This window comes from Calliphora vicina, chromosome 1 (genome assembly GCF_958450345.1).
Source record: "Calliphora vicina chromosome 1, idCalVici1.1, whole genome shotgun sequence".
In the NCBI taxonomy this organism is placed as follows: domain Eukaryota; kingdom Metazoa; phylum Arthropoda; class Insecta; order Diptera; family Calliphoridae; genus Calliphora; species Calliphora vicina.
Genome location: NC_088780.1, coordinates 4,293,003 through 4,307,490, shown reverse-complemented (window position 1 = coordinate 4,307,490; position 14,488 = coordinate 4,293,003). Strand labels below are relative to the sequence as shown.

Here is a 14,488-nt window from a genome sequence, read left to right as displayed (position 1 = left end):
TTTTCATTATATATTTTTTTTTATTAAATTTTATTATTTTCGAAAATAAAATCTTAACAAACAATTGTATAAAAAAAGCCAATCGCACTAAAAGTTAAATAATAATTTGTATAAAAATAAAAAAAAAAAATACTAAAGTAAAATCTTAAAAATTAAAAAATAAGGGTATTCAGGTAGCGTTAAAATTTTTAACCAATCTCATTATGAAAATAATGTTTACCCTCAATATGTACTCGCATAAATACCACTAATTTTAAATAATATACACTCTTGGACACTTCATAGTCCAAGTTTTCTTTGCAACATTTCTTGTTGCCTTGTTTGTATTAATGTATTAAGTATTTATTATGTTATCTAGATTGTATGCAAATAGGAAATTCTTGAACAAATTACTCTAATATGGTAAACAATAACTTACATATAAAATAATGATACATAGATAATTGCATAGAAAAATAATTTTGAATGTCTTTTATCATTTCCATATTTAAGCTAATTTGTTGTATGAAATTGAATTGTATGAAGAAGATTTTTATGATTTACATATGTATGTATATTTTAAAACTAGGTTATAAAACGAATCGAAATACTTTATTTTTATTTTATTTAGCAATGAGCCGATGCTCTCTTTCCCCCTATCTTCGTATGCAGGGTTCACAGGTGCCCGGTCTAACATAAGACGGATGGCACTCTGGACATTTAGGATTTTCACCATACCAATGTATATGCTCATCGTTATCGGCACGTCTCTCGGGTATTTTTAACTGAAATGAATTGTACACATCTGTATCCAAATAGCCGGTGCGACCGGCGTTTTCCAGGGGAAAGGCATATTCGGGCACTGAGAGATCTTTACGTATTTGGAATATATCTCCTGGATTACTGGATTTTTGTGTACTGGTGGACGCTCTGGTCGTGGTGGAGGTTTTAGATTTTGTTTCATTTACACCATTGGGCTGGCCGGTTTCTTTTATTGATCTTGAAGTGGGTGATCGCGAAGGAATTGTTTGTTTATTTTCTGGTTTTCCACTACTGGTATTATTGCTTTTCTTTTGATCGATGCCAAATTGTGAGATTGATGTGAAACCATTATTTGTGCTAATGGAATTGTAGTCGATAACTGTTTCTGGATATTCCCGGCCATCCACACCTATAGGAGATTCCAATTTAGGCGGCTCCAAACCATCTGAGGGAACTTTCCATTCATAGTAGATGGGAGGTCCTTGAGTGGTAGCCACATCATGTGTTATAAAATCGGCCAAAGGTGGTAACAACTGTTTTGAAGGCTGTTCATGTTTTATACTGCCCCGATCAGCCTTATTGATGTTGGTATTTTGCGATGTATTAGAGCCTTTTACTGGAGGTCTGGGGGTGGGTGGTTTAAATCCTTGAGCTGGTGCGGGTGTTCTAATTTCTTTAGTGAGTTTGGAAACATCAAATCTATTGATGTTATTGGAATTTGTGGCTACTTTTGTGCTTGTGCTGAATGAGGAGCGAGTAAATGGTTTGCCAACTACTGTCGTCGGCCGGGTGGGTGCTTTGGTTGTGGTTGTACTTGTGGTGGCAGACACTCGTGTTACAAACGGTGATGCCGTCGAAGCTCTATACGTGGGTCTTGTGGTAGTGGTTGATTTGGAAGTGGCATCATCTAAATTGTATATGGGATATAGTAAAGGAGGCTCATAGATTTTGGAGGGTACTTTGATTTTAGGATTTAAGGTGGTTTTTCTCGTGGTAGTTGCAGGCTTGGCTGTGGTAAAGGCATTATTATAGTTACTATTGTAGGTGGTTTTACGTTGGGTAGTAGCTTTTTGTGGTGACTTGGCAAAACGATCTTCGGCAGAATTGAAATCGGCCGAAGTGTTGTAACGTGTACTGTGACTGGTGCCCAAGTCATCATGCTCCAACTGCAAGTGATCATCGTGTCGATTGTGTAAAGCAGCCACATTATTAAATTTCGTTGACTGATTTCTAGTGTTTGCTGTGGGTCTCAATGTCGAAGGTTTTCGTGTTGTGGTCGTAGCTGTTGAGGTGTAATAGGACGTACGGGTTGTGGGTCTTACTGTACTCTCCTCTAGTACTTGAGGCTCATAGGCTGGTGGCAATATGATGCGACTAGGAGGTGGTATTTTCCATCTTTGTTGTCCAGTACCCAATTGATTTTGAGCTGTTTGCAGGTTTTTCTCTTTCATTTTTTGTGCAGTGTGATCATAGATTTGATTTAGCACAGATGAAAGTGACTAAAGCAGAAGAAAATTAAAAATAGAATTTAAGAACTTATAAAACATATTTTAATCTATAACCTTTTGATATTGATTTCTAAATGATTCTCCTGAGTAGTCGGGGGCATAAGGACGATCCAAAAGATCTGGTCGTGGGGTACGCAAGTTGTTTTCCTCATCATTAACAAATGGTTTATCACGTTGGCCTGAAAATTCATAAAATATGGCAATATTCTTTAATATTTTTATACAAAAAATAAAGCATACTTTAAGGTGTTTATATTTATGCTCTTTTATAAGTAAATACTCTTTAAAGATCACTATGTGTGGCATTTTCAAATGAATATTTTATGTTTTTATTGTGAATACTGATTGAATGACTGACTGACCTATTAACAAATTTGCAGTGTAATCACTTTCGGCTTTGGAACAATTCACCATGTACCAATGATCGCATATTAGCATGCGCTGTTGGAATAATGTTGTATTCGGACACGAATAGCTAAACTGACGTCCCAGACCATCACACATGTGGTAGACCTTTAACAAAAACAAAACAATAGTATATTAATACAAAAATAAAGGTATGGTTTTCATTTGATGGTCTCATCAAACTGACAAATTTATTTATTCACTCATTACTGTACCTGACAACCAGTTTCAATATCAGCATAGTATCCAGATGGTCGTCCAGTACACGAAAACGAAGTCTTTTGAAATGTTCGATGAGCTCCAATTGCATTTTGACTCTGTTCACAATAAAGATGATAAAACACAATTGCAAATTAAAAACAGTAAAGAAAAATATTGATTTTTTATTAAAATAATTTAATTTTTTTGTTAACAATAAATCACAAAAGTATGAAATGCAAACAACGATCGTAGATTTGTTTTTGTCATAAAATTGAAATGTAAAATAATGCATCATAGATTAATTGCTGGCGGTAAACTGTCAACAATGAAGTCATAGATAAATCGCTTTTCCAAATTGTGTTGGCGTTTTTAAACAATATAAGAAAATCAAACTCCAAAGGCTGCGAAACAATTACAACGTAATATATACCAAGAAGAAGTTTTTCCAGTAGCTTTAAGTAGTAGAAAAGGGCACAACCTCTCTTCTGTGTATAGCTAAGGCACATGCATATAAATACTCTCACGCGCTATATATTTAAGCAGAAGTTGCACAGTAGATCACTGCAGATCACAGTGACATATTAACTAGATTATGTATGTCTGTGTCTATGAATATGTTGCATGTACATATGTTTTGTTTTTAGTATGAATTTAAATGCAAGTATGTATGACTACATTAAACAAACTGTATTCATGTCCCCAAATAAATTAATGTACTGGATTAATTTTATTTTGCCAACTACTACTCTAGCTTTCTGCTGAAAACATGCAATAAGTTTTCTCAAATAGTATGAACATCTTTTTGTTTATATTTTTGTGTTTAGTAATTTTGAAAAGTTTATGAAGTCTTCTGCTCAGTTGAGCTGTATGATATTGCAACTTTTTGTTGCAACCAGGTATGTATTCTCATATTCCTAAGTATGCTGCGATTTATGTATAAACATGCCCAACAAACATCCATCTTGTTGTATTTTAAGAGTGATGATGTCACTTGCTGTGACAAGTGGCAATAAACATGTTACTTTAACCATGTTCGTTCTTTTTGTCTTTGTAGCTTTTTTAATTTAAGGGATTTTTATTACCAATAATATAAGATTAATGATCCAATGTATGTATGCTGGGAATAGTTTTTAATTTTATACATAGTACGTTCATACATATTTTGTTAAAAACAAACAGTTGCTTGTGTCGAAAAATGTAATGAAAATAACGAGCGTTGAAGTTTAAAGTTCAATATTATTATTATTTTTTGTTGGTGTATAATTTAATGACAGTAACATGAGTTGAAGAAAATTGTATTACACAGTAGGAAATTTTCTAAAACCCAAGAAATTGTTTTTAAATTAAGTAAAGATTTAGGTTTAGTTGAGTCATTTTAAAATTTTATATTTTAAACTAAAATTGTTTAATGGGTGGTGAGTTTTTAGAATATTTATCAATGTATTTTAACAATTTATTACATAATCAATTTAAATATTTAATACATTTGTCTAACATGAAAAACATTTCTACTCTGAGTGTAAAATTGCAATTGACATCAATTTACTCAAAATATGTATTGCCTTGCGTTTCTTGTTTACAGTTTTTTTTATTCGAATAACTATTATTCATTGGATTGACGAATAATCGTTAAAAATTCAAAATTAAATTTGTTAAAAACGCTTACCACGACTTTTATATATTTTCTTTTTTATATCGCTGGCTTAACATGCAAAGGCTCTAGACCAATTTTTTTAGAAATTGCGGTTTTAATACAGTAATGTACAATAAGTAAAAATACATTGATTACAAAGAAAAAAATGGGAGTTATCTCGCTTTTTGTTGTTGTTTTGTAGTGATGAGCAAAAGCGCTTAGTCCAATTTATCACAAGAAAAAGTCCCTATAAAAAGTACAGTTTAACCATTTCTGTCAAATTGTTCAATGACATGTATTAAAACAAGTAAGAAAAAATGGTCTGTCAAGCCCAACCATTTAATAGCCTACACAAAGTAAATGGGCAAAATTATTTTTCTTTTAAAATTTAAAAAAGTTATTTTCGGAAGAGGTTCTTATTTGGGAGCTATGACTAATTATGGACCGTCGCCATCAAAGTTATTTGTATTGAATTTTATGTGTATACCAACATTTGTAAGAGATTTATGCTCGTTAAAGTGATTTTAAATATTTTTAGGTATACAAAATTTAAAAAAAAATTTCAAAATTGTTTTTCCAAATTTTTTTTTCTAAATTTTTTTTTCAAGTTTTTTAATTTTTTTTTAAATTATTAGTGAAAAACAAGTAGGAGAGCTATATTTGGCTGTGCCGAATCTTATATACCCTTTTTAAACAAGTTTTTCCAATATTTTTTAATTTTTAAAAATTAAAAAAAAATTTATGACAAACAAAATTTTTTTGATGAAAAAAAATCGGATTAAAATATATTTTTCCTGATTTTGACCCATTGTAGGTCCAACTTACTATAGCCTTATATACATCGTTGCAATGAACTTTGAAATTTCTATCATTAGATACCCATATTGTCTATATTAATGACTTAGTAATCCAGATATAAAAACTAGTAAATAAGAAATGAAAAGACAAGTTCTAAGAAAAAGTCCATAAAAAAATACAAACTAAGCAATAGAAAAAGATCTAAGTCCAAAAACCATTTATTTCGGCAAATACTTAATTTATCATTTTGCTTATACGCACATAGAAAATAAAGAAAACTACAAAAAAAAAATTGCGTTTACAGAATTCAAAAATATTTGCGCAAGAAAAAGTTTGAATGTTTTTTGTCTCTCTGTAAAATTTTAAAATATGGACTTAGAGCCTTTGCATGTTAAGCCAGCGATATACATATATTTCATCATGAGTGGCAAGGTTTGAGTGGCATATAAGTTTGTCACTTCGTTTGTAATTTCTACATTTTTCATTTGCGATCCCACAATGTACATATATATATTCTGGATCGTTATAGATAGCGGAGTCGATATAGTCATGTCCGTCTGTATGTTGAAATAAACCTTCCGTAGCCCCCAAATAACTTACAAACATGATTGATAAAGCAATGTATCGGACTCTGTTGCTATATAAAATCGAGAAATCAGGAAATTGTCCTATTTTTGATCTATATCTGGATTACTATGTCATTAATATATACAATATGGATATTTAATGACAGATATTTCAAATTCCATTGCAACAATGTATATAAGGCTAAAGTAAGTTTGACCTACAATGGGTCAATATCGGGAAAATTATTTTGTAACCCGAATTTTTTTTTCACCAAAAACATTTTTTTTGTCCTTAATTTGTTTTCTCTTATAAATTAAAAAAAAATTAAAAAACAATATCGAAACATTTTTTTTTAAATTTTATTTACCTAAACATATTAAAAATTTTATTTTAAAATATAATATGGTGAAGGTATATAAGATTCGGCACAATCGAATATTGTTCTCTTACTTGATTCTTGTTATTTTCGCTGAATGGGTTTTTTTAATTTACCAACTATGTATTTGTTTAACAATTTCTATATTTGGTTAGCTATTCTCTGCTTAATCGAATAACGATGTATTTGGGTTTACGAATAATCGCTAAAAATTATGTTTTTAATTTAAATTCTACAGAAATAATGAAAAAATATACACATAAAAACTAATAAACATTTACACGATCAAGAACGCGACATTTGCATGCATTTAAAAAATAAATAATTTTTCTTTTTTTATGTTTCCATAGCATTTTGGTATAGGTTTATAAATAAAATCTAATTCCCAACTGCATCGAAAATAACACAAACATATGTGAATTGGAACATCATTTTTTATAGCGACTTTTTTTAAACTAAAATAGAAGAAAGTCGCTTCTGTTGACAGTTGTTAATTGAAATATTTGTATTATTTTTTTATTAAAATCTTTAGTATGATTTAGCATGCGACAAAAGTTTCCCATCAAGTTTGTAATAAGAATTAGTTCAAGTAATATCAACTCAAAATTTTTCGACATAATTTTTATATAGTGCTTCAATAACTTTAACTTTTTAACTAATGCATTTGCATTTGAAAAAAAATAAAAATAAAATCGTAGGGGGAAATTATTCTACTAAGCAACTTTGCCTGTAGTCAACTTATCAATACAGGCTACGACATATTCACAATAAAGATATTCACTGAGTTACTCCAATCTTGTGGAAATGATATTCCATCATTGCAAATTCAAAGGTTTTTGTGTGTATTTTATTATTGGATTATTTCCACAAGATTGTGAATACCGCTATTGTATCGTGAAAACAAACTAACAGTCATTTAAACAAGTGTTTTTAATTCTATAGATAAAAATAAATATTCTCAAAACCCACCCCTAAACTACCACTACACATTTAAGCACACATGTTTAATTCTTACCAAAGAGTACAATGTTGATTTGCTGTGTTTCACACTCACTCACCATGTGCCGAAATAGCTCAGTTGGGAGAGCGTTAGACTGAAGATCTAAAGGTCCCCGGTTCGATCCCGGGTTTCGGCATTCGATATTTTTTTTGTAATTTTATTTTTATTATTTTATCATTGACATTCTTTTTTTTTTTATTTGACATTACTTGTATTATTCTTGTTATTTGATGCAGTTGCAGTTATTTGTTTCTTGTTTATACAAATCAACCAAATTACTTCATAAATAATATGGAAAATATGTACAAAAACAAAGAATAATGTTAACGATCTAAAGCAAATCTATCTTTCATTATTTGCGCCAAGCCTTAAAAAGAGTTTTGTTTTGAAATTCTTAAAACATCCACAATCTATCTATATATCTATCTATCTAGTTAGCACTTTTAGACAAACATGTTACCTTGAACTTAAAACAAAAAAAAAAATATATAAGAAAAAATATGAATGAAGAAAAATACAACTACATGATATTGAAGGTTGTTAAGTTCTAAAGTTTTGTTTCTAAATACACACAGAAATTTTCTTTTAGATTTTTTATTTAATTTTTTTTTTTAAAGGAAATACAGATAAATAACTATAAGAAGCTTATCATCAATTTATTTTTTTTAATTCTTATATTTAAACATATTTTGTAATATAATACTAAATATTATAAAAGAGTTATGACAATTAAAACAGGTAACCAAGATACCTCAATTATACCATAAAGTGGAGATAATCTTACAAGATTAATCTTATAAATTATGATCTTAAGACAGAAATGTAATAAATCTGTTTTCAATATGTATTTCTTTTTTAATCAAGGAAATGTGCAGGAAATCTAAGGTTTTAACTAGTTTATATTTCAAAGCTATTTGCCTTTCAAAAATACAAAAAAAAACAGACAATTGAAATCTAAAGGTTGGCCTCTCCTCAAAATAACTCAGAGTTTTCATTTAAATCCATGAACAAAAATATAACAATGTCCCTTATAAAGAACAGAATGAATGAATAAATAAATGAATCAGTGCTTTTAATTAATAGACACTTTGACATTTTGTGTTTAAAAATTTTTATTGCGTGTTTGCCATTTAGTGGAAAATGACACAGTGAAATCAATTCGACAGTTATGCATAAATTATAGCCATTTTTTTCTTTCACGTTATTTTTTTCATATCTAATTTAACTCTAAACTTTGGTTTACGCCAGATGACATTTATAAACAAAATTATACGCATAAATTGAGTTTTTTTTTGGTTTAATTCAACTACTTTTTTATTATTTGCAGCAAATTGATATTTATTATGTAATTTAGCATATTAGCAAGGGCATGTTGAATACAACATTTAGGATTTACTTAAATTTTAAAAGGCAATTTGTAAAATTTCAACACATCATTGAAATTCCAAAAAAATAAAACGCAAATATTGTTGTAAAAACAATAGAAAAAAGGTTTTACGCTTATTGATACTGAAATAAAAAGTTCAGTTCTTAAGTACTTGACATGCCATTAGTATTTATACATATTTTATTTGTTTAAAATTTAGCTGAAAAATCAATAAAATTTTGCTAAACATTAGGATAGTTTAAAAACTAATCATACTAATTTCAATTTAATATATCGCTGGCTTAGCATGCAAAGGCTCTAAGTCCATATTTTAAAATTTTAAAGGAGAGCAAAAAACATTCAAACTTTTTTTTGAGTAAATATTTTTGAATTCTGTAAACGCAATTTTTTTTGTATTTTTCTTTCTTTTCGATGTGCGTAAAAGCAAAATGATAACATAAGTATTTGCCGAGATAAAAGGTTTTTTGGACTTAGAGCTTTTTCTATTGCTTAGTTTGTATTTTTTCTATGGACTTAGGTCTTTTTCTTAGAACTTGTCATTCATTTCTTATTTACTAGTTTTTATATCTGGATTACTAAGTCATTAATATAGACAATATTGGTATCTAATGATAGAAATTTCAGAGTCCATTGCAACGATTTATATAAGGCTATAGTAAGTTGGACCTACAATGGGTCAAAATCAGGAAAACTATATTTTAACCCGAATTTTGTTTTTCATCAAAATTTTTTTTTTGCCATAAATTCTTTTTTTTAATTTTTAAAAATTTAAAAAAATTTTAAAAATTTTCAAAAATTTAAAAAAAAAATTTGGAAAAAACTTTTTTAAGAAGGATATATAAGATTCGGCACATCCAAATATAGCTCTCCTACTTGTTTTTCACTAATAATTTTAAAAAAATAAAAAAACAATTTAGAAAAAAAAAATTGGTAAAAAATGTTTTTTTTTAAATTTTAAAAAACAATTTTGAATTTTTTTTTTTAAATTTTGTATACGTAAAAATATTTAAAATTTTTATTTTAAAGTACAATTTGGTGAAGGATATATAAGATTCGGCACAGCCGAATACACATAGCTATAACGTTTGTGTAGATGTTTGAAACGCCCAAAAATATTAGTCTAACACCCACCTTAAATTATACCAATAGACTCAGAATCACTTTAAGAGTCGATTACTTTTGAAGACATTTCGATAAAATTAGTAGTCATAGCTCCCAAAAAAGACACTCTTCCGAAAATTACTTTATTAAATTTTAAAAGAAAATAATAGTTGGGCATGACCGACCATTATTTGTTACTTATTTTAATACATGTCATCGAACAATCTGACGGAAATGGTTAAACTGTACTTTTTATAGGGACTTAGAGCTTTTTCTTGTGATAAATTGTGATAAATTGGACTAAGCGTTTTTGCTCATCACTACAAAACAACAACAAAATGCGATATAACTCCAATTTTTTTCTTTGCAATCAATGTATTTTTACTTATTGTACATTACTGCATTAAAATCTCAATTTCTAAAAAAAGCGGACTTAGAGCCTTTGCTGTTAAGCCAGCGATTTGTTTATCAAATAATAATTTAATAACATTTGTTTAAAATTTAGAATTTTAAGAATGATACACATTGATTATTTGCATACGAATAATTTGATTACAAAATTATGTTTAAGCATTAAAATAGTACTTTAGTACCATTTCTTTAAAAATTTGAAATTATTTTACATATTTTTAAAAGAGTATGTACTTTTTATTTTTAATATAGAACAAGAACCATTTCAGTTCAAATTCATATTTTTACTTTGTTCTACACATTAAATTATAGTATTTTAAAAGTACTTTTTCTAAAGAAATTACCATACGTTAGTACCATGTACAAAAGTGCGCACTTTTCTTAAAACTGAAATTAATATTTTTACATTAAAATTATTTGTTTCAAAATATTCTAGGGTAAGATTTACACAATTTATATACATTTTTTAAAAAAGTACTTTTTAGAAAGAAACTTGTAAGCTAGTACCATTTTTGTATAAATTGATGTTTATAAATGTATATTTTGTTGCTCACATTTTTTAAATAAAATAGTACTTTAGTTTCAAATTAGTACTTTTTTATTTTAATACTAAAATAGCAACATTTTTATCAAAAATAAATTATTTGAATAAAAACTATTTTTTTTTAATTGAAAATTTTACTTTGTATTATTTCTTTAAAAATTTAAATTTATACAAATTAAATGATTTTATACAGTAAAAAATTTCTTTACAACTTTAACACAAAAAGTACTTAAACAAGTAAGAGATCTATATTCGGTTGTGCCGAATCTTATATACCCTTCACCAAAAAAAACAAAATTTATTTTTTTTTTAATTGTTTTTCAAAATTTTTTTTTTCGAAATTGTTTTTTAATTTTTTTTAAAAAAAAAGTTGTTTCCAAATTTTAATTTTTTTTTTAAAAAAATTATGATGAAAATAAATTCGGGTTGTAGGTCCAACTTACTATTATAGCCTTATCTACATCGTTGCAATGGACTTTGAAATAGTTTGTCCCGGTTTTTTGCTCATATCTCCGTTATTTATGGACCGTTTTTGCTGATTTTAAATAGCAAACTTCTCGAAAGCATGTCTGACAAAATTATTGAAGATTTGGATCTCGAAGATATCTGGGGTCTTCAGAAAATTGATTTCAACAGATAGACGGATAGACAGACAGACAGACAGATGGACATGACTTAATCGACTCCGCTATCTATAAGGATCCAGAATATATATACTTTATAGGGTCGGAAATGAAAAATGTAGAAATTACAAACGGAATGTCATGTTTGACCTATTTTTGAAAATTTAAAAATTTTAGAAAATTGATATTTTCTAGAAGATTTCAACCCAACTATTATAAAAATACCAAAAAATTAATCTGTAAAAAAATTCGAAAAAATACCTTTTGTTCTGCGGCTTCTCATATATCTGGATTACTAAGTCATATATGGATATCCAATAATAGAAGTAAGTCGCGCCTACAATGGGTCAAAATCGGGAAAAATATTTTCACCCCCAATTTTTTTCCCCCAAAAAAATTTTTTTGATATAAAATTTTTTTCACATATAAATTAATTTTTTTTTAAATTACCTAAAAATATTTAAATTTATTTTAAAGTATATTTTGGTGAAGGGTATATAAGATTCAGCACTGCCGAATATAGCTCCATTACTTGTTAAATTTTAAATTTGTTGTTCACAACAACAAAATTTGGTTTAAGATAGATCTAACTAATTTAAATATAAAGTATTTTGGAATCAGATAAAGGCTTTTTTAACGAAATTAAATTTTTATTTTTTTAAAATATTAGTACCTAAAATACTCATATTTTATAGTCAGTTATCCGAAAAAGAACATTTGGTACATTATTTCAAATATTTTAGATTTTTAAAAAAAGTACTTTTTATATTAGTACCATATTTTTTAGGATATTTATACATAGTTGTAATAATATAATTTTTCAAAACTTTTTTATGAAAATGGTACTTTAAAAATATTTCTGTAAAATTAAAAAAAAAATAATTTGAAAACTTATTCAAAGTGAGTTGAAGTGAAAACAGGGTAGTATATTTATAATCAAATAGTCAAATCAAACAGTTTAGAGGAAAATTATTTCGCAGTACTAAATTTATTACGAATAAGATCTGTAATGTATGGACATTTTATTTTATTAATAACAACATAATTAAAAAACTTCTTTAAAACTGTTGTGATTTAAATTTTCTCCAATTATAAATTCCCCTATATGGGAGCAGCTTGATGCCAATAAACTATTTAATGATTATTATAAATTTATAACAATTTGTCAATGGCGGTTAATAAAAAATAAAATAAATAGAAATGAGTTTATTAACAAAATTGAAACCAGGTTTTAATGAGCTTAAAATAAGCTTAATAACAAACAAATGTGGGTGAATTGGATTACAATTTAATTAGAAATATGTGCTCTCAAATAGAACAAGGATTAATTAATTACAATTTTTCAAATAAAAACAAAAAAGAAAAGAAATGTGATATGAGTAATAAGAGGATTAAATATTGCAACATAACCTGCATTTATAAATTATAGTAGTACTGTTGTTATTAAATAGAAATTGTTATTTCCATTTAAGAGCCACACATTTATCTCTTAACCAACAATCTTAAAAATACCTACTGAAACTCATGCGGAGCAGTAATTTTTTATGCAAATTATGTTATAAAAGCTGCCTTAAATTTAATAATAGGTTTTGTAATAAAAAATAATAAGAAAAAAACGTTTACAATAGAAGCTCATTGTAAATGAAATACAAACAATCAAATTACACTTTAAACGCTGGGGGTCTACTCTTAGACAGACGCCCTGCCAACTTCACGGTTCACACATTTTTAAATGTGTAACTTTTAAAACAAATAAAAACAAAAACACAGATATTATTATATTTACTACATTTGTATGTAATTTGTATAAAACAAATCAATTGATATAATAAATTGAAGTCATTAACTAGGAGATTCATACATACATATGTATGTATATCAAAGTACTTAAACCAGTTGGTGTTAATTTATTTGGTCTTTAGTTCGAAATTAGTGTTATTTTGTTTGTTTGTTTATTTCTTATTAAATGATTTTCTTTTAACCTTCACCTTAATTTTTGAAGATTTTCCTCAAGACATTCGACATAAAACTTATAAAGTTGGCCGTGCGACCAGTATCTATTCTCGAAATTCATACTTGAGTGAACACAGCAAGTACTTACGTGAATTTACATAGTCTCAGTCAATTGTACAATAGTTAGAAAAGTGTTTGGCATTAGGCAGAGATGTGTACAAAACTTTAGTAGAATTTTCATTTAATTGTTGTATCTTTTACACATGTTTGCAAATAAATTTAAAGCTTTTACAACCTAAGGGCATTAAAACACTAATTTTCAATACGTTTTTTTGTTTGGTTATTGAAAGAACAACAAAAAGAATAAAGTTTCATTATGAACCTCAAATTGTATGCAAAAAAAAATATTAAGCATTGCTGTAAAATTTAGTTCAGTGTTCTTAAAAATATAATTTTAACTAAACAAAGCTATAACGATTTGTTAGGACAATCGAATATATTGCTAATCGAATGATTTAGTTGTCGTTTTCTGCTAATTGCTTTTTCGGTTTCGGATAAATTTGCCTCATTCCAGGTCTGCTATTTTCCAACAATTTAATTATAAAATGACGTTTAATTAATACAACATGTGACAGATATGAATCTTTAAATATAAATAATTTCTTTATTTTCTCCTAACAATTGCCAATTAATAAAATTTTTCTGAAACCTAAAAACACAATTAAATAAAACGTGATTTTTGTAAAAAGATTCCAATCTCATTTTGCACGTAGAAATACACAAATAAATTACTAAAACATAAATACTTTACATTTAAGTTTTCTAACAAATGAATTTAAACAATAGCATTTCACATTCATCCTATACAGAGATGTTTTTAAAATAAATATGGGCTTTATCCAAATAATACGAGAAGGAAAATATGTAACTTAATATTGTCATTAAAAACTAGGAAATTAAAATCTAATGATAACAAAACAATGTAGTTTTACAAAATGTTTAAAATGCAACGTAGTAGTAAATCTATTTAAATAATTTATACCACCAGTATGATTTATTGATAAAAAATTTCCAAGTATTTAATCTTAGAAATTCTCTCAATCATGCATTGAACTATAGAAAGCTATATAATTAAATGAAATTGAAAAAAATGTGGAAAAACGTGATTTAATTATAACGTCTACACGTTTTTCTGCCGTTTGGAATCTTTTGTTAATTGATTTTAATTTATTTATGTATA

At 27.3% G+C, this 14,488-nt stretch overlaps 1 protein-coding gene and 1 non-coding gene across 2 annotated transcripts in view; one reads left to right on the top strand and one right to left on the bottom strand.

The window, feature by feature from the left end:
* js (jiangshi) overlaps positions 1 to 14,488 on the bottom strand; it is a 50,533-nt gene continuing 36,045 nt past the window's right edge. Inside the window, exons 3-6 of the mRNA XM_065498761.1 lie at positions 2,870 to 2,971; positions 2,612 to 2,762; positions 2,304 to 2,428; positions 1 to 2,240 (exon numbers count right to left, since the gene is read on the bottom strand). Of these exons, the coding sequence (XP_065354833.1) occupies positions 636 to 2,240; positions 2,304 to 2,428; positions 2,612 to 2,762; positions 2,870 to 2,971 (1,983 nt within the window). The 3' untranslated portion in view covers positions 1 to 635. The remainder of the gene's footprint in view (positions 2,241 to 2,303; positions 2,429 to 2,611; positions 2,763 to 2,869; positions 2,972 to 14,488) is intronic.
* Positions 7,293 to 7,365, top strand: TRNAF-GAA (transfer RNA phenylalanine (anticodon GAA)). Its single transcript has one exon. It is a non-coding gene; the product is annotated as a tRNA-Phe (tRNA).